The sequence below is a fragment of the Sphaeramia orbicularis genome, chromosome 9, assembly GCF_902148855.1.
Source record: "Sphaeramia orbicularis chromosome 9, fSphaOr1.1, whole genome shotgun sequence".
NCBI classification, from domain to species: domain Eukaryota; kingdom Metazoa; phylum Chordata; class Actinopteri; order Kurtiformes; family Apogonidae; genus Sphaeramia; species Sphaeramia orbicularis.
Genome location: NC_043965.1, coordinates 47413843 through 47440258, shown reverse-complemented (window position 1 = coordinate 47440258; position 26416 = coordinate 47413843). Strand labels below are relative to the sequence as shown.

The window sequence follows — 26416 nt, the reverse complement described above, 5'->3', positions numbered from 1 at the left end:
ACTCCAAACTTATAAATAGGTAAAAGGGAATAGGGATCAAATCCTAACCAAACATCACATACATACAGTGTGTCGCTTCAAGTCGTACTCGCCTCCAGGTGAGATGGAGAAAGAAATAAGTTTGACATAGTTCACGAGTACCTCTGTGAATCATCCCCCACCGCTTCACTCATGTCTTTTTACTGTAGCTGCAGCTTCTCTGTTTTGTGCCCACAGTTCCCATGATTTCCCACCAATGTTTGCATGCTAGTGTTGAGGCTTTTTCCTTTGTTTTTTTGTGTATGAAGTCAGGGCCGGAGCTCAGGAGGACGCCACAGCGGTTGACTCTTTCATATACGGTCGTTATGTTCCAGATACTCATCTATGCAATGCGCATTGTAGTCCTGTCAGAATCTGTCTTATCTACACATGTTCGCTGCGTATCTGTCAGAAATTCTCAGAATGGGCAGCTAGTACGAAGCGGAAGAAACGAACAGGCCAGGAATGTATTCATGCGACACAGTAGCGATAAGTGCACCATCCATTGTATTCTTCATCACATTATAACCAAGGTGATAATAGGTTTGGTTTTTCATTTAGTTTAGTTTTATTTAGTTTTGACTTTTGTTCTCTAATTCAGTAGTTTTTAATTAGTTTTCAGAGCAGTTTTGCTAGTTTTTATTAGTTTTTCGTTATTTTCTAAATGCTTAGTTTAGTTTAGTTTAGTTTCTTTATATCTTTTATCTTATTCTCTGTCCGAATTCAAATAAATCACAAGTGACAAGTGACAAGAAGTGACGGACCGTTAAATATCATATGTGCCAACAGCTAAAATTGTTTGAGGGAAATAAATCGATTTCATATCAATCCGACATTGGACGAAGACAAAAACGAAGGGAATTTTATCCAGAATTTTATACGTTTTGGTTAGGTTTGTAAGCACACAATGCAGTTTCAGTTAGTTATATTTTTTTTTCTTTTAATTATGGTTTGTATTTATTTGCGCTAACGAAAATGTTTTCACAATTCTAGCTTTCGTCATTTTGTTAGTTTTCGTTAATGATAATAACCTTGATCCAGATGGTGCGATTCAATCTAGATGTTTTTAAAAATTTGAACAATGATCAGCCGAAATTAAAACAAGCTGAAACGAAATGGAAGTAACGAGGCTATTTTTAAAATGTAAGGAGTAAAAAGTACTGATAATTGAAAACGTAAGGAGTAGAAGTAAAAAGTCGGCTGAAAAATAATTACTCCAGTAAAGTAGATTAGTTATGTTTTTTTTCTTTTAATTATAGTTTTATTTATTTCAGTAACGAAAATGTTTTTACAATTCTAGTTTTCATCATTTCGTTAGTTTTTGTTAACGATAATAACCTTGATTATAACTTTTAATAATTAAAATATTTTGAAGCAAACAACCATACAGCCTGTCATATAAGCATTCAGCGCAAGTCAGGGGGCGGGGCAGTTGTCAGTCAGGGGAATTCCCTGGACTCTCCCCGATTCAATCAGTACCTGTAACTCTGCAGCACAGGATTTGTGAAACAGGTCATTTACTTTACGTTCATTAAAATATACTCAGAGTAAGCCAGAAATCACATATATTCTACAGAAAGGATAAGTGAATAGCTTGCTTTAACCCTTTCATGCTGAATTATGAGAACTTAATCAAGATTTTTTTTCCTGAGTGTTTTTTAGGCATGAAAAAAAAAACAATGTGATTGGATTTTTTTTTTTTTTTTTTAAGTCAACCTGTTTTCATGGAGTTACAAAAATGCCCCCTCAGCTACACAATGAATTTTTGTTCTTGAAGCAAAGAAACATGTATTTAAAAAACCCAATATTATAAAGTGATATGAAAACAGTGAAATTAAAACCCTGTTTATATGCAGCTAATCTGATGTTTTCTCCACATTTTAACATATTCTAATACTGGTTATTACTCACTTCATGGAGATAATATGCAAACAATAAATATTAACAATTGATTTCCACTCAAGAACCAATCAAGAACAGCAAAGTTAATAATTGGTATGAATTGCAGTTTATGAGATGATGCATAAGTGTCCACTGTGGTTGTGATATGGAACTAAAACAACAAAACCCATGAATATACCAAGAGGTAAAGCTGTAGAGTAACTGTCCACTGTAGTGACCACTATGCATGAAAGGTTTAATACAGTCTTTGCTTAGTAATCAAGTTTTTGCCAACAATCCATCTGCAAATAATTGTGTATTTTTTCAGCCACTAGGCTAAACGAAACTTTAAATTTATTTATTACAAACATAGTTCTTCTATTAAAGGAAGCCATGTATACTGAACAACAAAAGAAACGCAAGTTTTGGTCATTAATTTAGGCAAGAGTTCAGCTGTCCTGTTGAGTTGTCAACTGAGATACACATTACAATAAGTGAGTTGTAACCATTGGAGCGTGTGTTTGCAGGCAAACACGACCACGAGTGGTGTTGAGCACGTGTACAAAGTATCGGAGGTGCGGTACGTTTTGAGTGATATGGTAGTGGGAGCAACAAATGGGAGTGGCAATTCCCTTTTTTATCCGGGATATAAAAAGAAATGGTAAGATTCAAAAGTTACTGCATTACCACGATGCCTCGCCTTAACGATAATCTGAGAGAACGCGCCGTTGGTATGCTTGATGCTGGTTTAACGGCTCGCAACGTTGCCAGACGTCTGCAAGTGCACGAGTCCACCATCAGTAGGCTGAGGACACGATTCCGTGACACAGGGACCACTCGGGACAGACCAAGATCCGCAAGACCACGTGTGACCACCCGTAATCAGGATCGCCATATTCGCTTGGCCCATCTCCATGACCGTCAACTCAGTGCTACAAGGACAACAAGAGAGACCCACTGTCAATTTCACAGCTGGATATAAATATCTCATATGAAACCAATATTCATAATAAAACTCCCATATAAACCAATACCGAAACATACTTGCGTTTCTTTTATTGTTCAGTATATATTAGATGTTCTGGAATATTTGTAAATCAATGCTAAATGACCTGTTTCACAAATCCCGTGCTTTCACAATCCCCTGACTGACAACTGCCCCATCCCCAACTTGCGCTGAATGCTTATATAATAGGCTGTATGGTTGTTTGCTTCAAAATATTTCAGTTATTTAAAGTTATAATATGAAAGAATACAATAAATGTGCACTTATCGCTACTGTTCGCATGAATATATTCCTGCCTGTTCGTTTTTTGCACATGCATAGATGAGACAGATTCTGACAGATTACAATGCACATGCGTAGATGAGATCTGGAACATAATGACCGTACATGAAAGAGCCAACCGCGAGGACGCCAGTGACAGGTTGATGAACTCCTGGCCCCACATGTATGTTGGTTGATTGACAGCAGACACAGCCAATAGTGATAGCACTGTCACTGCTATGAAATGAAAGTCATGTTTGGAGAAAGACGACTGCCCTGCACTTTAAAGAGCCAGAGCCAATGAAATGCAGGACACCGTCTCAGTTTGCGGGACGTGGAAAAAATGGTCCTAATGCTGTGCAGTCCCGCATAAAGTGGGACACCTGGTCACCCTAGACCAGGGATCTGCAAGCTTTACAATCTAAAGAGCCATTTTCGACTCAAAAAAGAAGGAAAAAATGTGACCGGAGCCATAAAAAATATTGATACTCATTTACATTTTACCATGAGGGGGCTGTTGCCTATTTGTGATTAGTTTGTTATTTAACTATTTAACTTTGCATTTCCACTACATAATTCAATGTTTGGTGCATTTACAATTATACAACTACAATAAAAAACACTCAAGATTTGTACAATTTTTTTTAATGATCTACACTATTTCCAAACAAAATGACATTGTGTAATTGATAAAAAGCTCAACTTTCATGTATATGGACTGACTTTTAAACAGCCGAACTACTAACAAATGCAAAACTGAGTATCTTGTATTAGATTTGGCAAGAAAAATGTAGTGTAACATACATTTTGGTTTCTATGGTGTCAAAAAATTATTTTTTTCTGTGTATAGCCTGCACATTTTTGCAGATGGACAATGTTAGAATTGATTTAGGCCTATAACAATGTTAGAAAGTAATGGTTCAGTCAGTTCATTTCAAAATGCTCCAATGTTTTTTTGACAAGAGGAGCCATAAAGAGACGCTGAAGAGCCACATTTGGCCCAGGAGCCATAGGTTGCAGACCCCTGCCCTAGACCTAAGGATGCGCCCTGAGGAGGAAGGGCACAACAAGTCAGTAATATACTGGGCAACACCCAGAAAGTCAAGACTAAAACATTAAAATCAATACAAAATTTGACTGGAAGCCAATGAAGAGCTGACAAAATGGGGATAATGTGGGCTGCTTTGGGTGTATCTGTCAAAAGTCTAGTGGCAGAATTCTGTACCATCTGAAGTCTGTTGCGTCATCTTATTGAAACAAGTGAACACAGAATTGCAATAATCAATACGAGACGAAAGTGTGAATGATCATTTCAAGGTCTGATTTTGACAATATCCTCCCTGCTTTAGGGATATTTCTCAAGTGATAAAAACAGTTTTTGGTCAGTTTTTATTGAACTTGCATTGCAATATCAGACATGTATTGGATTAGGACCACATATGAAAGTGGTCTGGGTCAGATATGGGCTGTTCAGACTGTCTTTAACCCTCCGGTATCCCGTCCAGCAAGGCCCTTACTAAGCACCAAGTGTGCCTTTTTGGCACACTTGTGGAATAATGTCAAAAAAGTTTTCATACAGTTTGTTTTTAATTCTTTTATCCTTTTTTCTATTTCATCAACTTGAGTCATAAATAAAAATACCAAATACTCAATAATTGTCACATTTTTTAACCCTTTAAATGCTGTGTTTGTAATGTAAACAAACCATTTTTTTTGGATGAAAAAAAAAAAAAATTCAATATACTACATAAAAAGTGGATTACATATTATTTGATTTTTTCATCCTGGCATATGTCAATGATTAACTCCAACACTGGTTAATTTGCATTATTATTATTTTTAGCGCTAGGTCAAATGTTCAAAAATACTAGCATCTGTCACGAAGTGTAGGTAAAATGCACACCTATAAATCAAACTATTAAATATTATATATTGATTTATTTTTCTGCTCTAATTTGATTTTATTTTTGTAAATCAAGGTCAGCCCTAACCATACATGTCAAATGGAAGAAATAGTGCGTTTTAGGCACACTTGGGCGACAGATGCTAGTCTTGTAATTTTCTTTTATTTACAATGTGCAAATTTTAGTTGGTGGCCAGAATTTTAAAGATCATTCAAAAATGAACAACTTTTGAATTCTAACCTTATTTAAATTGTGAAAAATAATATGAAGTTTTTTAAAACGAAGTGCAAAGTGTGCCTAAAAGGCACACCCGGATACCGGAGGGTTAATAGATCAGATACAGGCAGTGTTGGATAAATTACTTGAAAAAAAGTAATTAGTTGTCGTTACTAATGACTTTTCCCAAAAAGTAATTGAATTAGTAACAGAATTACTCCTTCATAAATGTAATTAGTTACCAGGGAAAGTATTGTGTTACTTTTGTGAAAACCTTCAAATATGTAAAAGGAAACAGATTTTTCAGCGTGTTTCATGGCCCATTGCATAGAGTAGAACAGCAGACAGGTACTGAATACGATAACTGTGGTGAGGCTGGGGTCCACATGGGCCCGACTTTTCCACCACATGAAAGCATATCTGCATTTATAGGAAGAAGATGCTCCTCCAGTTAATCCCACATCTCCACTTTTTTCAGTTGCTCCTCCCTGATCCAGCGGTAAATGCCTCCAGTCCAGTCAGTCGGACTCACTGATAACTCCTCCCCTAAATTAGCTGCGCATGTAGCTGCGTTCAAGTGCATGGGGTGTGCTGGGACAACTCAAACTCGAACATGTCATCAGTGGTTCAGGTGAAGGCAGCGTGGACAACTCAGATTCACGGGGCACACAGGTGAAGCATGAAGGCAGTGTGGGCAATTTGAATAGAAGAATGGCACATAAACGAACAGCTCGCAATGAATCAGTTCTTATCGTTCACTTAAAAGAGCCGTTCAAACATGATTTCCGCACAGTTTATCTTGGAAATCCACCACCCACAGTCAACTCTAGAGACAAATACCTGATTAATATAATGATGGCAGCCTGTAAAAAAGCTATAACAAGGAAATGGCTGAGTGACGAACCCCCAACAAAGAAGGAATGGATTGGAATTTTTAAAGAAATATACAGTATGGAAAAACTAACTTTCTCCTTGAACCACAATTTGGACAAATATACTAATTACTGGCTAAAATGGACATCTATCCCAGAAGATGTGACGCCCCAATAGGACAGCACCTTGTTTTTTCTCATGAGAAATACACATATATGTCAACATCTGTGTGTTTTACTATCAACATGTGTAAATATGCATTTCAGGAAAATGTGCACAAATATTTATGAAAATGATGGATGTAATTATGTCAGCGGGTTTACGGGACACAATCGGATGTAATATGAGAATATCTGAATCATCTGACTTGGACTGAAACAGGACAATACCCAAACTAACTCAACCTTCGTATTGTGATGGGATAACATTATGACTCACTGACCCACATATTTATCGTTGTACTTTAATTTTTGATACTACCCTGTCTGTGCTTGTTGACGTCTCTTGTTTTGTATGTCTTTACTTTTTGTTTTTATCTGTTTGTTAAAAAAATTTAAAACCTGTTAAAAATTAAGTATAAAAATAAAGACTCAACTCGTCCGCGAACATCACATCTCTCGTGCCTGGCTGAGCGAGTCAGGACGGATAACAGCTGTTAGAAATCAGTGCATTGTAACGCACCACATTTCACTGCCGGTAACGGTAACGGCGTTGTAACGTTTGAAATAGTAATGAATTAGATTAGCCGTTACTGGAAAACAATAACGGTGTTAGTAGCGCCATTATTTTTAACGCCGTTATTCCCAACACTGCATACAGGTCACATATGGGCAAAAAAAAATGGATTTGGGCCACATTTTCTTGCAGTCTGAACGCAGCTAAAGTGTGTTTTCCAGACACTGAAATAATGACTCATTCAACACCTTTTGAATAAATTTAAGCAAATATTTAAATATGAGCCAACACCAAACCTGCTGTCTTGGGAAAGTAAACAGGAAGCTGTGACTGAAATGGCAACATACAGACTAAAACAGATGATCCACCAAACCAGACAGACCTATAATTTATTCATAAAAAAAAGTCATCCCAGCATCCGAGCAGGATAATGGATGGACTAGATTCTGCTGCTCAGCTACAATTGCTTGGCTGCAGTTGTGTAATAGAAAACTCAACAAACAGCCATTTATTAGCAGAGCGTGCATTTATTTTTATTGTTGAAAGTTAGTTTTAGCTTTACTTTACGCATACATATTTTAAATGAAGCTATGCAGAATCACTAAGTTCTACATCGTTTATCCTGGCAGTTCTACCATGCATGCGACCAGCCGGGCATCGTGGTCTTTTGCATCATGGAGTACGATGTCCTGCAGTTCTGTGACTTCCTGGGGTCACTCATGTCGGTGTGGGTCACTGTCATCGCCATGGCCAGGCTCAAGTCCATCATCAAACAGGTAAGCACCAAATAATCGTGAATCCAAAGTGAAATTATTGTTTTGTTTTGTTTTTTTTCCCCTAATACTGGTTATATTTTTCTGTATTTTATATTTTAAGCAGACACTGACACTGTGGTGGTGTATTGTACGTACTTAGTTCAACAAGTTTGCAGGATAATAATTGTCACAGCACTATTACCATAATCAGGTTTGTTTATGCAAATACAGGTTGAAAATGAGCCCCTTTTAGAAAATAATGGATGAGTTAAATGTTTTCCTTGCAGGGTTATTTTTTTGTGACCCATGGTGAACTAAACAGAGTGTGAGAGATAGTAACTTACAAAAGCGTACGAGGGTAAAAGTATCAACAAAAAAAAAGCACTTTATTGCTACAGATTGTCAGCTGTATTAGACATATTCAGCACCCAGATTTTGATTGATTGATTGATTGATTGATGTATTTATTTTGAATATGAATGTCAAAACAGAAAAAAAAACCCCAAAACAAAACACTTTAACATAAGACATAAGTTCCAGTTGTAGTTATTGTTACCATTATAATTATCACCATGGTTGGTACTGTTTGTATTGTTGATATTTTCTTGTGAGGGTCTTCGCCACCCCACCCCCCCATGTCAGGTCCTCATCGAATATGGTTCATCAAAACTCATAATAACAGAAGAATATCAAGGGGAGCTTCATATACTTTATGAAGTTACCCTTGGCAAAGCAAATTTGTTCAGCACCAGTTCTGTTGGGTTTCTGTAAAATGGCTTAGAGTCTGGTTTTGACCAACTCTATATATAAAGTGTCATGAGATAACTTTTTTGTTGTGATCTGGCGCTATATAAATAAAATTTGATTGAATGAGTGATTTGATTGGTTTTCCCCTGTAAGTCGCTTTGGAATAAAGCATCTGCCAAATGTATAAACATTAAACAAATGCATAAACAAAAGGCAGACAGACTACCATTCTGCTGTTGGGATGCTGGACAAGACATCCATCAAAAAAAAAAAAAAAGAAAAAGAAGAAAAAACAAGACATAAGACATATAATACATATTCGAAAAGAAGTGAGAAGAAGTCTAACTCATAAACTCCCACCCCTTCTGCTTATATAATTAATAACAATAATAACCTTCTTAGTCTAAGCATATCTATACTACAGTGTTTTTCAACCTTGGGGTCGGGACCCCACGTGGGGTCGCCTGGAATTCAGATGGGGTTGCCTGAAATTTCTTGTAATTGATAAAAAAAAAAAAAAAAAAAAAAAAGCCAAAGAAAAAAAAAAAACTTACTAAAGTGGCAAGGTTTCACTGTAAAAGGATCGACGTAATTACAATGCAAACTTTGCTACTGCTGGTGCATATACACCCCAGGTGAGCCTCTAAATAAGACCCTCTTTCCTCCTCATTTCAGTTTAACCCCTTGAACACTGGTTTCAGATGTTTGTGGTGCAAGATTTTATCAGTTTGAGAAAGAACAGACTGTACCACTCAACTTAAAAAGGGGATTGGGAGCAGTTAATGCAGTGTTTTTTAACCGTGGGGCCGGGACCCCACATAAGGTCGCCTGGAATTCAAATGGAATCGCCTGAAATTTTGAGTAATTGATAATTTTAAAAAAAAATTTTGTTTAGTTACCTCCGTACCTCCGCCAAGGAGGTTATGTTTTTGCCAGGGTTTGTTTGTCTGTTTGTTTGTTTGTTTGTCTGTCCGTTAGTGTGCAACATAACTCAAAAGTTATGGACAGATTTGGATGAAATTTTCAGGGTTTGTTGGAAATGGGATAAGGAAGAAATGATTAAATTTTGGTGGCGATCGGGGGTGGGGGGGCCCACGGGGGGGCCCATTTCCAACAAACCCTGAAAATTTCATCAAAGTCTGTCCATAACTTTTTGAGTTTATGTTGCACACTAACGGACAGACAAACAGACAGACAGACAAACAAACAAACAAACCCTGGCAAAAACATAACCTCCTTGGCATGGGGGGGGGGCCCCACGGGGGGGGCAGGGCACTGATCAGCCTTGGCGGAGGTCTGCGCTCTCTGAGTGCTTCTAGTTTAGTTTAGTTCAGACACAGACATAATACAAAACATATGGAAGAAAAAATAAATAAATAATAATAATAAATAATTCCAAATAAAAAAATCAAATATTGAAAATCAAATAATAGAAAAAAAAAGAACAACTGTTGTGCCTGAAAGGGAGTAGGAAGTAGGAATTAAAACTTAGTAATAAAAATTTACATTATATAACCTAAATGTCATGTAAAATTAATGTTGATTTGCAACATATTATAGCAAACTATTACATGATCAAAAATTTATTTTAGCAAAAAAAAGGTCTCTGTTTTGAATGTCTGGGGTCGCCAGAAATTTGTGATGTTAAAATGGGGTCTCGAGCCAAAAAGGGTTGGGAACCACTGCTGTACTATATACTATATATGACGGATACTTATTATTAGATAATTTGGTTTCCGGCTTATATTATTATGAACAAATATTATGATTTACATAAACACATAATACAATAACACATATATGTAAATACATATTCATACACATATCTATACATACACACATATACACATACATACACATATATACACACACATACACACTTATACATACATATACATATACATACATGTACATAAACATACACAAACCACATACTTGTTCATCTTTATAACACTCAGTGGTACCCAACACCTCCCTTATCCATGTACTTCTGAAATATTGTGTCTTTGCACCTCCTTTTAAATAGTTTCATTTTGAAAATTGTTAGCAGCTGTGTGTTCGGTCGACTAAGACTGAATCACAAAACATCGGCAGAAATTGGTCTGGTACCAATTCCACAGCAATAGCCCTCAGTTTGCACAGTCCTGTAAAGTAGCAGGTGTAGGACGCCCCATTTCTGTGAAGGACCAAGGCCAAGTATCCACCAAACACAGCATTTTAAGATGCTGGGCAAGAAGAAAAGTTTTAAAGTGATTTACAAAATGAAGCTGTCATGGCAAATACTGTAGGGAAAGAGGATTTTTATTTATTTTTATTTATGTTAAATCAGTCATAATATATTTTATATATGTTTGTTTTAAATTAGTTTGGTGTTGAATTTGGCATTTTAGTCAACACCAAAATAGTTTTTTTAGAGCCATGAAATTACCGTGACTGGACAAGGGTACAATGACCAAGCTAGTGTTTTTTTCAATGTGATTTGATTTAAACTTTTTCAATACCATGCTTTACAGCAGGGGTGTCAAACTCATTTTAGTTCAGGGGCCACATACAGCCTAATATGATCTAAAGTGGGCCAGACCAGCAAAATAATATAAATAATAGGATAAGAACTTGTGAGTGAAAAAAGTAAATTTCGTAATGAAAATGTTTACATCTATGAATTGTACTTGAACATAACATGAACAAATACGAACAACCCAAAAATTCTTTAGTAAAATAAGTGCAATGTTAACAATATTACACCTTAGTTTATCATTTATACATGTGAATCACAACTTAGAGATCACAGTGGATCTACAAATACACAAAACATTAAATACAGAATATTATTAAAATTGCACATACTTCTCTTAAGACATTTCAGATATTCACATTTTTTGTTAAAGGCTACTCTGTAAATGTAAACATTTTTGTGTAATTTTACTTCATTTACACTAAAACAAAGAGACCAATTTACAGTTTTCATTATTTATAGGTTATTATGGTAGCATTTTACTGGTCAGATCCACTTTAGAGTGAATAAACCTAAATTGATTCTAACATCCTTGATTGTTAATATCTTCAGTGTAATTTTTGCAGTTTCACAAATTCATCCCAAGGGCCAGATTGAACCCTTTGGCGGGCCGGATTTGGGCCCCAGGCCACATGTTTGACACCTGTGCTTTACAGTATTCTGAATGTGATTGCAGGAACAGTTTTAGCCACAAACCTGCATACGGCTCCTTTAGTGGTAACTCACTGAAAACACACTGCTCACATGATCTATTTTATAAAAGCCAAGTGGCCTTTGTGTGCGTGTGTGTGTGTGTGTGTGTGTGTGTCCAGGGATTCACACACAATCTGTACAGAGCTGACTGCGGCAGTTTGTCATACTTGTGTATTTTTGGTCAAGGAACAGACTGGTGAAAACGGCAAGTTGATAGGACAAATATTTTGGGAGATATTCGTAATTTTGAAATACAACAGCCTTACAACCATGTTGCTATGGCCTGGACACTTTGGCGGTGACTGCTGGACAAATGTGGTACAGCATGTACGAATACACAAACGTATAAAAACTACCACATCTGAACCTGTGGATCCCCACAGGTCAACGCGCTGGTATTAGCTTAAGTTAAACACCACACAGCTGTTTCAGTTGCTTGATAAATGTTGGCACATACAGTTCTGTTTGACAACAATAATGTCGGCTTCATCTACTGTATGAGCACATTATAACTATATTCTTTATTTAATGTTAGAACTCCTTGGCACATGAAATGGTGGACTCATTTGCACAACTCACAAAAACTGAAGATTTTAACAAAAGTATTTTAATTATGAAAAAGTGATTAACACAAAGCGCTCACAAGGAGGATATAAAAAACTACAAACAAATCTCTATGATGAACAAAACTCTTACAGGAAAACTTGAAAAAGCATGAAACTTGACAAACATGGAAAAACCTGGTAGACAGCTTGACGTGAAACACAATGATGGAAACAGACGAACTGGCACAAGACAAAGGGAGACAGGACTATTTATACCTGAGGTAGGGGAACACAGGTGACAACAATCAAGGGGTGGGGCTAACAATCACACTGGTGGGAAAACACACAAAGGGAGGAAGTCCGGGTCTGAAAAGAGAGGGAAGAGATGTGTACAAAATAAAACAGCGAGTGCAAGACACGCAAAACGTGAAACTCTAACTTAACATAAAGTGTCCAGTGAAACAAAGACAAAACACTGAAAACCAAAGGCGAGACATGAAACACTAAACATTAACATGATTAACAAATCTGACGAGACATGACATTTAACAGGCTAGCTTACAGACGTTACAAATGAATGCTAACATAAGGTAACAAAGCTATGCTAATATAGGCCTGATTTTGTTAAGTACATGTAAAGGTCATGACAAATTTGATCCTCTGAAAGACTTCTTAATGTAACTTTTTAACCACAACTACAGTAGAGCAGGCTATGGAAATATACGATGAAAAAAAAAGTTTTATTTAATAAGTAGGAACTCTGACAGACACCATATAGCACAGTAGACAGGAATGGCATCATCCTGTCAAACCAGGCCTCAGCTTGAATTCATATAGTGTTATGCAGGCGGCCATGGCTCAGGAGGTAGAGCGGGTCATCCAATAACCGAAGGGTTGGCGGTTCGAGTCCGAGTCAGTCCGTTGTGTCCTTGGACTGCTTCCAGTGCCACTCACACTGGTGTATGAATGCGTATGAATGTTCGGTGGTGGTCGTAGGCGCAAGTTGGCAGCCACACTTCCATCAGTCTGCCCCAGATCAGCTGTGGCTACAGGTGTAGTTTACCACCACCAGAGTATGAATGACAGAGTGAATGAATAATGGATCAATAATGAAAAGCGCTTTGAGTGACCAAAAAAGTGCTATAGAAATCTAATCCATTATTATTATTATTATTATGCCTTAATTCAACTCAGATACATTATTTATATGAAAATTTACAACCAGCACAGTTACAAACATGGAAAATAGCTAAAAATTGTTTTTTGTGTTAGGCTGTTAATTTGTTAAGCTCTGCTGAAAATGTGCCTTTGGGGTCTGTGGGGATGGACTTGCTTTTGGAGCCAACCTCGAATAACTGTTCAAGGACGGTTTAGGCACTTGGGCCTTGGCTTCATTTTTCGGCCCTGGAGGATGCCATTTGAGTTCAGTACAAGGCCAAGGCATGACACTGGGACTGGACCAGTGAGTGATCTGCAGTCAGCTCTGTTTGGACCACAGTCTCCATATGTCCACATAGTTTGGCAACACAGGAAAGTGCCATCTTGATGTTGGTGGTTGACAATGTGAGATAAGCCCTGTAGGACAGAGGGATGAGGAGGAGGAGGAGGAGGAAGAGTGTTATAAATGCGAGCTGCAGATGCTTAAATAAACAGATCAGTGTGTTGAAGTCAGCGGTGCCCAGTGTTCAGTTGTGTGCAGAGGCGATTTCTCACAGACTGCAAGGGAAGCTGGGCTTCCCCTAAAATTACTCAAATTAAATGGTTAAATATGTACGGTTGTGTTGACATTTCATTGACTACAAATGTGTTAGAACACGTTCATCTCACAGACGAGTTCGTTCAGAATCAGCTTTATCACAAGTCATCAGACTTGATGTTGTTCACTTCTCATACATTCCCGTTACGCTGTTTTCTCATTCGATCTATGGTCAGTAGACACCTGGCATCCATGCACTTCAATGGGACTGAGTGGAACAGTTTTTTTCATTGCCTCAAAACTGGACGGTATTTGGATAAATGCCACAATGTTGTCCCGCCCCCGGATGCTTGGTGTCTCTGGGGGTGAATGGAGCTGTGGGCGGAGCTCGGCCGGGCTGGACGCCGGGCTTCCATGTGCTGATTGGAGGATCAGTTGAAATCCTGAATCCCATTTGATTGACAGCTATTTTGAGATCTACTCCTTCACTGACACAGTTCAGTTTAATACCGTTGTGCATTCTGCTGTGAAATTGAGAGAGAAACCACTACGAAATTACTCGTTCATTTCTTGCACTGTGAATAAAACACACTCATTGTACTTCCTTGTTTCAATTTACCATAATTTCAACGTTTTCTTGTTTAGTTGGTACGATAAGGTCACTGACCATTTTCTTAAAAAGGAACGGAGGGACGAATTTATGTTTAAATAACTTGACGTTTTTTTTTTTTTATGTAAGCCGAGAATGAGCTTCCCCTGTCTGAAAGACGAGCAGCCGCCAATGGTTGTGTGGTTGTTGACATATTGCAGCAGACATTAACAGGTGCACCTTCTCCGTGGGTCAGTCCCTGGATGCACACCAACATGGGAACGCACAAAGTGTGTGTGTTTGTGTGTCCACATCCATAAATGAGACATAGTGAGGGGAGGAGGGGAGTGGGTGTAGCGGTGGGAGGGAGAACATCTGCTGTCCTCCAGAGTTTTGCGTTTTGCTGAGTGTTGCAGTATTCAGTCACTAATCAAACGGCACATGTCAGGACTGGCAAGTGGAACTGTGTGTGTTTGTGTACCAAATGAAAACAGTGTGTGTTTTGTTTGTGTATGTCTGGGACCACAACAGCAGCAGCAGTGGAGGGTGAAGGACCCAGGACACCTCATAGTGTGTATGTGGGTCTGACATCTGACTTTCAGAGCTCCAAAGTTGTTTTAAAATCCATCAGCAGAAAGTGTGTTAAGGTCATTCTAGAACAAAGAGCTTCAACTAAACAGATAAATGCAAATGACTGTCTGTGCACTCCAACCAGTAGTAGTCTGAAACAGTCTAGAAGTACGATTATCACTGCTTTGTGCTTAAGTCTGTGTTGGAGTCTGGGAGCTGCAGGAGCTCCATTCCTAAACTAACAACTGTCTCATTTACTGGTTCTATATTCTATTCGATAGTTATTTTGGGCATTTAATATATTTTTATTAATTTTTTTAAAATCTTCTCCTTATTTTTCTATTGTATTTTGTGTTTAGTGTCTTGTGCTGCTGTACATTTCCCCCTTTGGGGATCAATAAAATATATCTTATCTTATCTTATCTTATCTTATCTTATCTTATCTTATCTTATCTTATCTTGTCTTGTCTTGTCTTGTCTTACCTTATCTAATCTTACGTTATCTTATTTTATCTTGTCTTATCTTATTTTATTTTGTCTTATCTTATCTTATCTTGTCTTGTCTTATCTTATCTTATCTTAACTTATCTTCTTTTACCTTGTCATGTCTTATCTTACCTTATCTTATCTTTTCTTATCATACCTTATCTTATTTTATCTTATCTTATCTTATCTTGTCTTGTCTTGTCTCGTCTTGTCTTGTCTTGTCTTGTCTTGTCTTGTCTTATCTTATCTTATCTTATCTTAACTTATCTTCTTTTAGCTTGTCATGTCTTATCTTACCTTATCTTATCTTTTCTTTTCTTATCTTACCTTATCTTATTTTATCTTATCTTATCTTATCTTATCTTATCTTATCTTATCTTATCTTATCTTATCTTATCTTATCTTATCTTATCTTATCTTATCTTATTTTATCTTGTCTTGTCTTATCTTATCTTTTCTTATCTTGTCTTGTCTTGTCTTATCTTGTCTTATCTTATTTTATCTTGTCTTATCTTATCTTACCTTATCTTATCTTTCTTATCTTATTTTATCTTGTCTTGTCTTATCTTATCTTATCTTATCTTTTCTTATCTTGTCTTGTCTTATCTTGTCTTATCTTATTTTATCTTGTCTTATCTTATCTTACCTTATCTTATCTTTCTTATCTTATTTTATCTTGTCTTATCTTATCTTATCTTATCTTATCTTATCTTATCTTATCGTGTCTTGTCTTGTCTTATCTTATCTCATCTTATCTTATTTTATCTTGTCTTATCTCATCTTACCTTATCTAATCTTATCTTATTTTTATCGTGTCTTGTCTTATCTTATTCTGAATTCAGATCAGTTTGCTCTGAATTCGTCATTGCTTCTCAACATAGGTATATACACTAGACGTTCAGCCCCTCAGCATTTGTCAGTGGAGCCGCCATCTTGGTTCAGGGTAGCACTCCTTATAAATGAATGAACATCAGTCGGGGCCAAGGTGTATGCAGAATTAAATCACCATAGATCGGCAAATTTGAGAAGTTATGTTTTATGTCTGCATTTGTTACAAATATCAGACCTGTATTTATGACCGATTCACAAGTAAAATGATAGAGAAAAGGTTTTTTTGTTCATATAGTCTATTTTATGTTGAAAATGTGAGCAAAATGTCTTTATGGGTTAAATAGCAAAGTTTCTTTCCAGACTTTTCGTTGCCACTGTCCCAGTTCTCTCCAGTTGCTCAACTCCAATCACAGCTAATGCACTCATTAGCTCAAACGTCAGAGCAGGGTAAAAGCATTCTTGATGCTGCACATGCACAGAAGGTTTCATTATTAACGAGGATCATATATTAATGTGGAGCGTTATGACTTTAAATCAGCCAAAGATGATCTAAGTACCAAGTCTCAATTTAGCAAAGAACTGTGACGTCCAAACTAGAGGTAGAGCCATGTGTTTTTAGGGCTGTTCACCATATGGAGTCAACAGACCATGAATAACCCAGGGGTGTCGAACTCATTCTAGTTCAGGTTCAACTTTCAGACCAATGTGATCTCAAGTGGGTCGGACCAGCAAATGATAACATAATAACAGATAGATCACAGGTGTCAAACATGCGGCCCGGGGGCCAAATCCGGCCCATCAAAGGGTTCAATCCAGCCGCTGGGAGGAATTTGTGAAATGCAAAAATGACACTGAAGATATTAACAGTCAAGGATGTTAAAATTTTTTTTAGGTCAATTCAATCTAAAGTGGGTCACACAGTAAAATACTATCATAATAACCTATAAGTAATGAGAACTGTAAATTTTTCTCTTTGTTTTAGTATAAAAAATGTTACAATACACAAGAATATTTACATTACAGGCTAGCCTTTAAAAAAAAAAAAAATGAATAACCTAAAATCTCTTAAGAGAAGTATGTGGAAATTTTAATAATATAACTCCCGGTTTTTAAATGTTTTGTGTATTTTAGATCCACTGTGATCTCTAAGTTGTGATTCACATGTATAAATGATAAACTAAAGCGTAATATTGTTAACATCGCACTTATTTTTCTTAAGAATTTGCAGGTTGTTCATATTTCTTCGAGTAAAATCCATATATGTAAACATTTCATACGGAATTTAATGTTTCACTCAAAAGTTATTATTATCCTATTATTTATATTATTTTACAGGTCCGGCCCACTTTATGCCATATTAGGCTGGATGTGGCCCCTGAACTAAAATGAGTTTGACACCCCTGCTCTAGATAATGTGATGTTTTCTCTATGTTTTAGAGTGAACAAATGTACATTACAACTAACAGATCACAGTGGATCCACAAATACACAAAACATTTACTAACAGGCAGAATATTGGTACAGTTACATTTTTACAATTACACTTCTTTTAAGACATTAGTGATTTATTGTTGTTTATGTTTATTACTTTTGTGTGAAAGGATAGTTCATAAATGTAAACACCTTCATGTGAATGTATTTTTTTTTACAGTAAAACAAAGAGAAAAAATTGTAGTTGTCATTATTTCTACGTTTTTATGATAGTATTTTACTGGTCTGATCCCCTTTAGATCATATTGGTCTATTGTGGAACCTGAACTAAAATGAGTTTGACATCTTTGATTGTTCATATGTTCATTGTAATTTTTGGATTTCATAAATTCATACAACGGGCCAGATCAAACCCTAAGGTGGGCCGGTTTTGATCCATGGGCCATATATTTGACACCATTGACCTATATCATTACTACAGCTCCCTCCCTCTTGGACCACCAGGGGATGATGCAATGACATCTCAGTAGGAAACCCCCCCAAAGAACCCCTTCATTCCCTCAGTCAAACTGATTGTTGATTGTTTTTTTCAGGTTCATCTTAATTATTTTTGATCAGATTTAAATAAACAAAATACTGAAACAAAATATGCAAAACTGAGCCGTAATCCTCTGTTTCTTTTGCTTGGCTTAACTGACCCTGTTGTTGTCAACAAATATCACAAAAAATTATATCGAATGCTTACTTTTTGTGCCAGAAAATGTTTGCTTGTACACTGGATCTCAGATCAGATTCCCACCCGGACACAATGGCAGAAGACAGTTTTTAGTTATATTTCCCTTGACTGTGTCACTTCTCGATTACACCATAAGGATGATGTCTTTCTAAAGACTTGGGAACTTTTTCTTACCTATATGGGACTGGAAGCTTCGACAGTTGTTTAAAGGGCATTTGTATTTTGAAATAAAAACATAATTTTTATGGGCCGATTTTTGTTTTTGTTTGGTTGTTCTGTTGGTATGTTCTTTGTTTTGGTTATTGTCATTTTGTGAGTGTGTGTGTATAAAGCAAAAATGACAATAAATATAATATTGAAAAAATGAAAAAATAAAAAAAACCCTATGTAGTATAATTCATTCAAAATACATAAAACATTATTTTATCAGTGGTAATTGGTGGTTTGAAACAGGTTTGCACTGAAAGTTAAAGGTGTAAAGCAGCAACAACTGGACTAAAAATGAATAGTGTTTGGTTTAATAGGGCAAAAGGGTTTAAGACTGTGGTACAAGTGTTAAAATCTATAGTGTAGAATAAAAATTATTTTAATTATAGAAGTAATAATTCAATAATATTAATCCATAAAGACCCAGTGCTACTTATGTGGGGGTTCCTAAATGAGTTTTATTTATGAGTTTTTCTATTTTTAACTTTTCTTAAGTGATTTATCACCATTTATTCTGATATCATGCTCAGTAATTTGCATTCTTAAGTGAAAATCTGGTATTTTCCTCTGTTTAATTTACCGAATAGGATTGATGTCCATAAAAGCTCAAATTAAAGCTGAATGTTATTATATAAAAACACAGAAAATTGAGGAAAAAGTGACTATTTCAGTCAAATCTCTCATTAACTGAACATAAACCCAGTGTTTCCATCCACTTTCATTGATCCAACCCCATGGGTTTTACTGGTGAATCAATGTTGTAAAGCAGGGGTGTCAAACTCATTTTAGTTCAGGGGCCACATTCAGCTAAAGTTGATGTGAAGTGGGCCGAACCAGTAAAATAATATAGCACATATAACAATATAACATAATAATATATAAATAATCTCAACTCCAAACTTTTCTCTGTGTTTCAGAGTGAAAAAAGTAAATCTACATTATGAAACGATTTATATCTACAAATTATCCTTTCAAACAATGTGAATAACATAAACAAACTGAAAAAATAAGTGTAATTTTACCAATATGATGTCTCAGTTTATCATTTACACATGTACATTATAACTTACATATCACAGTGGATCTACAAACACACAAAATATGTAAAATAACAGACAGAATCTTGTTAAAATTGTATTTACTTCTCTTAAGACATTTCAGGTTGTTCATAATTGTTCAGGTTATTCACATTTTTTATGAAATTATACTTTGTTTTAGTACAAATACATGAAAATATGTACATTTACAAAGAGAAAAATTTTTATTCATTATTTATATGTTATTATGATAGTATTTTACTGGTCCTGCCCACTGGAGATTGAATTGGTCTGAATATGGAACCTGAACTAAAAGGACTGTTAATATCTTAGTGTAATTTTTGCATTTCACAAGTTCATCCCAAAGCTGGACCCTTTGGCGGGCCGGATTTGGCCCCCGGGCTGCATGTTTGACACCTGTGTTGTAGAAGATGACAGTGTTTCCATGGTAACTACGGAGCCTCTGAACGTCCAAATGGGTCATATCTGATCAATTATTTACATGGATTGATAAGATTAGTGGATCAATAGGTATTAAACAGTTTAGATCAGTAAATAATTCTGATCGCCAGTGGGTGTTTGGGTCTTTATGGGTTAAATATATAATAAGAATTTTGTAAATATACAGTTCAAGGTTATTATCGTTAACGAAAACTAACGAAATGACAAAAACTAGAATTGTAGAAAACATTTTCGTTAACTGACATAAATAAAAACTGTAATTAAAAGAAAAAACGATAACTAACTGAAACTGTATTGTGTATTTACAAAACTAACTAAAACTGATAAAAATTATGGATAAAATTCCCTTCGTTTTCGTCTTTGTCAATGTCGGATTAATACGAAATCGATTTATTTCGCTCTAGCATTTTTAGCTAGCGGCACCATACGACACTTGGCGGTCCGTCACTTGTGGTTTCCAGTCGTCTTCTGGTCCCCACTCTACCTAGAAACATGGAGACTAAAGTTGGGAGAAAGCAGCAGAGTTCTGTTTGGGATTTATTTGAATACGACGGCGAAGAAGATAAAATATATAAAGAAACTAAAACTAAACTAAAACTAAGAATTTAGAAAAAAAACGAAAAATAATATGGGGATCACTGGGTGTTCTAAAGATGTACAAGTATGTGGTAAGTGTGTGTAAATGTATGTATAGGTGTGTATGTGTGTGTGCATATATGTAGGCGTATATGTGTGTATAGATCTGTGTATGAATATGTATTTACATATATGTGTTATTGTATTATGTGTTTATGTAAATCATATTTGTTCATAATAATATAAAGCCAGAAACCTTGTTATTTACTAGTGTCAGTCATATTATGGCATAGTGTATAGATCTGCTTAGACTAGGAAGGTTATTGTCGTTATTAATTATATAAGGAGAAGGGGTGGGAGTTTATAAGTTGTGCTTCTTCTCACTCCTTTTCAAATGTGTGTTGTATGTCTTGGGTTTAAGCGTTTTTTTTTTATATATATTTTCTTCTGTGTGACATTCATGTTCAAAATAAATACATCAATCAATTAATCAATCAATAATAAAAACTAGCAAACCTGCTTTAAAAACTAATTAAAACTAACTGAATTACAGAAAAAAAGTCAAAACTAATTAAAACTAAACTATAATAAAAAATCCAAAACTATTATAACCTTGATACAGTTGCAACAGCACGGCAAAGTACTGTTTTTAGACACTAATGATTACCAAACAGTACACATTGTGACTTATTAATCGCTTCTTAATCATTTTTAATCTTTCTGTGTCTGTAAATCCTCGTTTTAACGGAGGTTTGGAGCTTAAATATAAGCTGTTTTCACATCAGACGTGTCCCTGTCCACACATTGACAGTAGTATAGGTCACCTCTGTAATACTGGCAGGGATTCAAATATTCAGTATATGTTAGATAAAAATAGACTTTACCAGGATGCCTACCGGCTCTTCTGACATAATGATTCATTACTGCAAGTCTTACCGGGCAGAGTCCATGCATTCAAGCTTCCATGTATACATGCATGTTTGGCACAGTTTGACAGATGACTGGACCTGCACCACGCCGCCCCTCTTTACTTTGGTTTTTGCCAATTAGTGGTCTCCTCCTCCCTCCTCTGCTCTAAAACCCTGGTTTCTCCTCATGTTCCCGTCCAGACAGAAGGCTGAACACCACAGGCATCCCACACAGACGACACACAGACCTTTAGTTTGTCTGTATTCCATCACATCCCAAATGTTGAACATACAAAAAATAACACCATTCTTATTTATAGCTTTGCTGTTTACTGTTTACTGTTAGTGTTTTGTTTTCAGTGTTAAATTCCTACTTGCTCAGTGAAAGATCAGTTGGTGTAGAAGTCCACCACATTTTGATATATGCATAACATACCAGCCCTTTTCTGTTGCCTTAATGAAAAAGAAATACCCGGTAAGTCAAAATAATGAGTTGGTTTCTCCAAATAATGACTTAGTATCTGAAAATAATGAGAAGTGTTGTGGAAATGACTTACGGTGAGCAAATAATGAGAAACTTTCTCAAAATAATAAGTTAGTTTCACTAAACAACGACAAACTTTCTCAAAATAACAACATATTTCCTTAGAAGTAATGATGTGAAAATAATGACAGTCATTAGTAATATTCTGAGATACTGAGTAATTAGTAATTTGAGGTCCTCATTACTGTATCCTGAACATGGTAGACCTTTAAGGGTCCTTGACTTTCTGTGTAAAACCAGGGTCATTTGGCCAAACACAGATTTTTGTCCCATAAGTGAAAGTAAAATCTATTCATAAGTGTTAATTTTTGACAAAGCGACCCTTGTATTTCAGTGTGTTAGTGCAGAGCCATAGTTGCAGAGGTTTGCCGAGGCTGTGCCTGACGTTCATGACTGCACATATTGATGCTGTGGTGTTCTGTCCAGGTGCTGTATCTGCTGGGGGCCATGTCTTTGTCCATGGCTCTGCAGCTGGACCGCCATGGCCTCTGGAACCTGCTGGGACCCAGTCTGTTTGCTCTGGGCATCATGGCTGTGGCATGGGTGAGTGCAACTTATCTGCATATATTTATTTAACCAGTAGCCTACATGTTTTTGAACATGTTTTTTTTGTTGTTTTTTTGTACAATAACTGACTTAGTTCAGGGGTGTCAAACTCATTTTAGTTCAGTTCCACATTCAGTCTAATTTGATCTCAAGTGGGTCGGACCAGTAAAATAATAACAGTGAAAAAATTAAAATTATATTATGATCAGGTTTACATCTACAAAGTTTCCTTAAAAATCTGAATAACATGAACAAATTGAGTTGTCTTAAGAAAAGCAAGTGCAATTTAAACAATATTCTGCCTCAGTTTATCAGTTTATCATTTACACATGTGCATTACAATTGCAAAAAACATTTAGTAACAGGCAGAATATTGGTAAAATTACATCTACTTTTCTTAAGACATTTCCGTTTGTTCATACACAGTAAAATCACCAGTGTTTATATAACACTTAAAGAGTTAATTTTAACACTACCTCAGTGAACATATGGTCCCTATCTACAAAGTGTAAAATTTACACTGAACATAGAGTTACATTTCCAGAGTCAACTTTACTCTAGTAAGAGTTAATATTTTACACTACACTACACTAATTAGTGTCAATCAAGTTTTACACTATGTGAGAAGTAACACCCATAGTGTTATTCACATTCAACACTGAAGAGTTAAGTGCACACACACACACACACAGTTTGAAATAACGCAGCTCGGATGGCATTTTGGAGAGACATTTGTTTGTTTATTCATCAATCAAATAGAATAGATTTGCGACCAAAAAAGAGTTTTAAGAGCAAAAGACAGTAAGTGGCAATAAAAAAAAAGGATAATTTTGCCTGTAACGTGTAACTCACTCAGTCATTCCGTCCTCTGCTCAGGCTGTGAATGTAGCCGATGCTATTTAGTGTAATTCACAGGTGTCAAACATGCGGCCCGGGGGCCAAAACCGGCCCACCAAAGGTTCCATTCCGGCCCCCAGGAGGAAACTGCAAAAATGAACCTGAACAGCCAAGGTTGTCAAAATCCTTTTGGTTCAGGTTCCACATACAGACCAACGTGATCTACAGTAAAAATAACAACACAATAACCCATAAATAATGACAACGACAACCTTTCTTTGTGAAAAATATGTGGAAAAAATTGAAGCGAAAAAAAAAGCATTACACTGTGAAAATATTTACATTTACAAAACTATTCTTTCACAATAAAATGCAAATAAATACATAAATAAAACCAAAGATGAACAACCTGAAATGTGCAATTTTTACAATATTCTGCCTGTTACTAAATGTTTTGTGCATTTATGGATCCACTGTGATCTGTAGTTGTGTTAATAATAAGAGATGTAACATTGTAGAATTTATTCAAATTTTAGTTCCAAACTCCAAAATTTTCACAATATTCTGCCTGTTACCAAATGTTTGTGTAATATTGTGTGTAAATGTACATGTATAAATAATAAGTCGAGGCATAATACTGTTAAAATTGCACAAATTTTTCAAATGAAATTTCAGTTTTTTAGGTTATTCACATCTTTTTTTGTAAAATGTAAATATTTTCATAATTTAATTGGAGCTTTTTTGTACTAAAACAAAAAGAAAAACTTGGATTTGTCATTATTTATAGATTATTAAGTCATCATTTTACTGGTCTGGCCCACTTGAGATCAAATTGGGCTAAATATGGCCCCTGAACCAAAATGAGTTTGACACCCCTGGTATAGATGAACAGTCCTTTGATTTTTAATCGCTTTGCTATAACATGACAAGTTTTATGATGGAGCCATAGGATGAGCTTCCCCTGTTGTAAAGACCAGCAGCTGCCACTGACATGAACTATATTCAAATATTTGCTTCAGAGAAGAACGTTCCATTTCTTCGGTTCCTGACCGGTTCTCCTTTCTTCTCCTCCCCACTCATTACATGACTAAATACATGAAAAAGTTTCAAAAGTTAAAAGCCTCTGTGATCGTACTGTAGGTGCAGCAGTAAACCACTCCATCTATCTGCTTCTCATTCCATGACAACCCTACTTGTTTTTTTCTTGACTTTGAAACCTAATTTAGTTTTTAATTTAATCATCCAAATTTAGCTGGGTGGTTCATAACCTCATTTTTCCACAGTGGAACATACTCAGAACACGCTGTTTTACATGGACTTTAAGATAATGACTTCCAATGAGTCGTCTAGTGTGTGATGTCTGCTGCTGCTCTACAGGGGATTTTGAATGCGGCATACAATAAATTATTATTTTTAATGCGTAATTGGTGTTTGACATTCATGGACGAGCTTGTTCAAACATGCAGATGAAAAGTGTCAACACAGTCCCTCTATTGTCACTTGTGCCACAAACTGTAAAAAGACTTAATCCATCACTGAGGTTGACATTAGGCCAGAACACACACATGGCTAAAAACGGTTTGTGACCAATCAAGCTGTTGGCCTTCTTCATGGGAGGGGCTTTCAAAGTTGTGCAGCCTGTGGGTATTAGTCATGGGTTGTAGTTCCATTATAAGTCTGCTTGTACTTTCACTGACTCTTCTACGAGTCATAATGTGCTCCCTGAACTGAGAAGATAAAAAATAATAGTCTTTCAGGCAAGGTTCTAGAGGACGGGAAAAAAAATCCTGCCTTTAACGCCAAACCTCTGACATAAGTTTGAAAACGAGGTTTGTGGTTTCCTCGGAGAAAGCTTTGCACTGAATAAAGTGTGGGAGTTGTAGCTGTGAGAGTTATCTCTGTATGAGCTTCAGGGTCCTACAGACGCTGTGGAAGATGAAGTACTGTTTAATTCGACCATGTAAACCCTCAGGCTTAGGTAGGAGACAGTATATATGGACGTGGACGAGATCCTTCGCTTCCCAGATTAACAGCAGCTCTTCAGAATCCACGCACAGTGTCATTCAGTCTGTTACACATTTACATAAAGCCACTGGCTTTGGCTGCTTTTACTCAAGCTATGGCATATTTGTAATTCAATTTCAGATCTCTTGTTGACATGTTATTTGACAAATATGAAAATGCAAATATTATGGCTGAGACATCATGTAGAGAATGGAAGAAAGTCAGAATGAGTGAAGAGGAGAGATGTGCAGTAATCTGTGATCTTTGAACCCAGGATCAACAAGCCTCCAACAGTGAAATGTGATGGAAATAATGTCAAAGCAGAGTTTAAAACTGAACGGCTGGAAAATACTGAGGAAGAACTGTGTAAAGCAATGCTTGAATTTAGGGGTGTAAGAAAATATCAATTCAGCAATATATTGTGATATTTCATTTCACTATACTGTATCAATATTCAAAAGATGACTTTTTAAAATTTCTTTATTTGCTATTATTATGGTGTAAATGCTTGATGCTATACACATTTACTTTGATGTAAGCAGTGTATTAGTTGAAAAGGATAGGCAAATAAGCTTTTGCTTCTAGCCTATTCCTTTTTTGTTTTTTACGTTTATTACAATTGATGTGCTGAGTACAATGATTGATGTAAAACCAAAAATAAATTTATTCATTCATTCATTCAAACAGTACTGTATCGATATTTTTAGGTATTTATTCAAATGCAGATATTGTGGAGGTTAATTTTTGTTTCGTGTTTTTCTTTTTGTTTGCATTTTATTACCTCTGCCAAGGAGGTTATGTTTTTGCCAGGGTTTGTTTGTTTGTTTGTTTGTTTGTCTGTCTGTTTGTTTGTCTGTCCGTTAGTGT

At 36.1% G+C, this 26416-nt stretch overlaps 1 protein-coding gene across 1 annotated transcript in view; it reads left to right on the top strand.

The window, feature by feature from the left end:
- Positions 1 to 26416, top strand: part of LOC115426238 (transmembrane protein 8B-like) — a 93539-nt gene that overhangs the window by 54192 nt on the left and 12931 nt on the right. Inside the window, exons 8-9 of the mRNA XM_030144242.1 lie at positions 7464 to 7610; positions 22589 to 22705. Of these exons, the coding sequence (XP_030000102.1) occupies positions 7464 to 7610; positions 22589 to 22705 (264 nt within the window). The remainder of the gene's footprint in view (positions 1 to 7463; positions 7611 to 22588; positions 22706 to 26416) is intronic.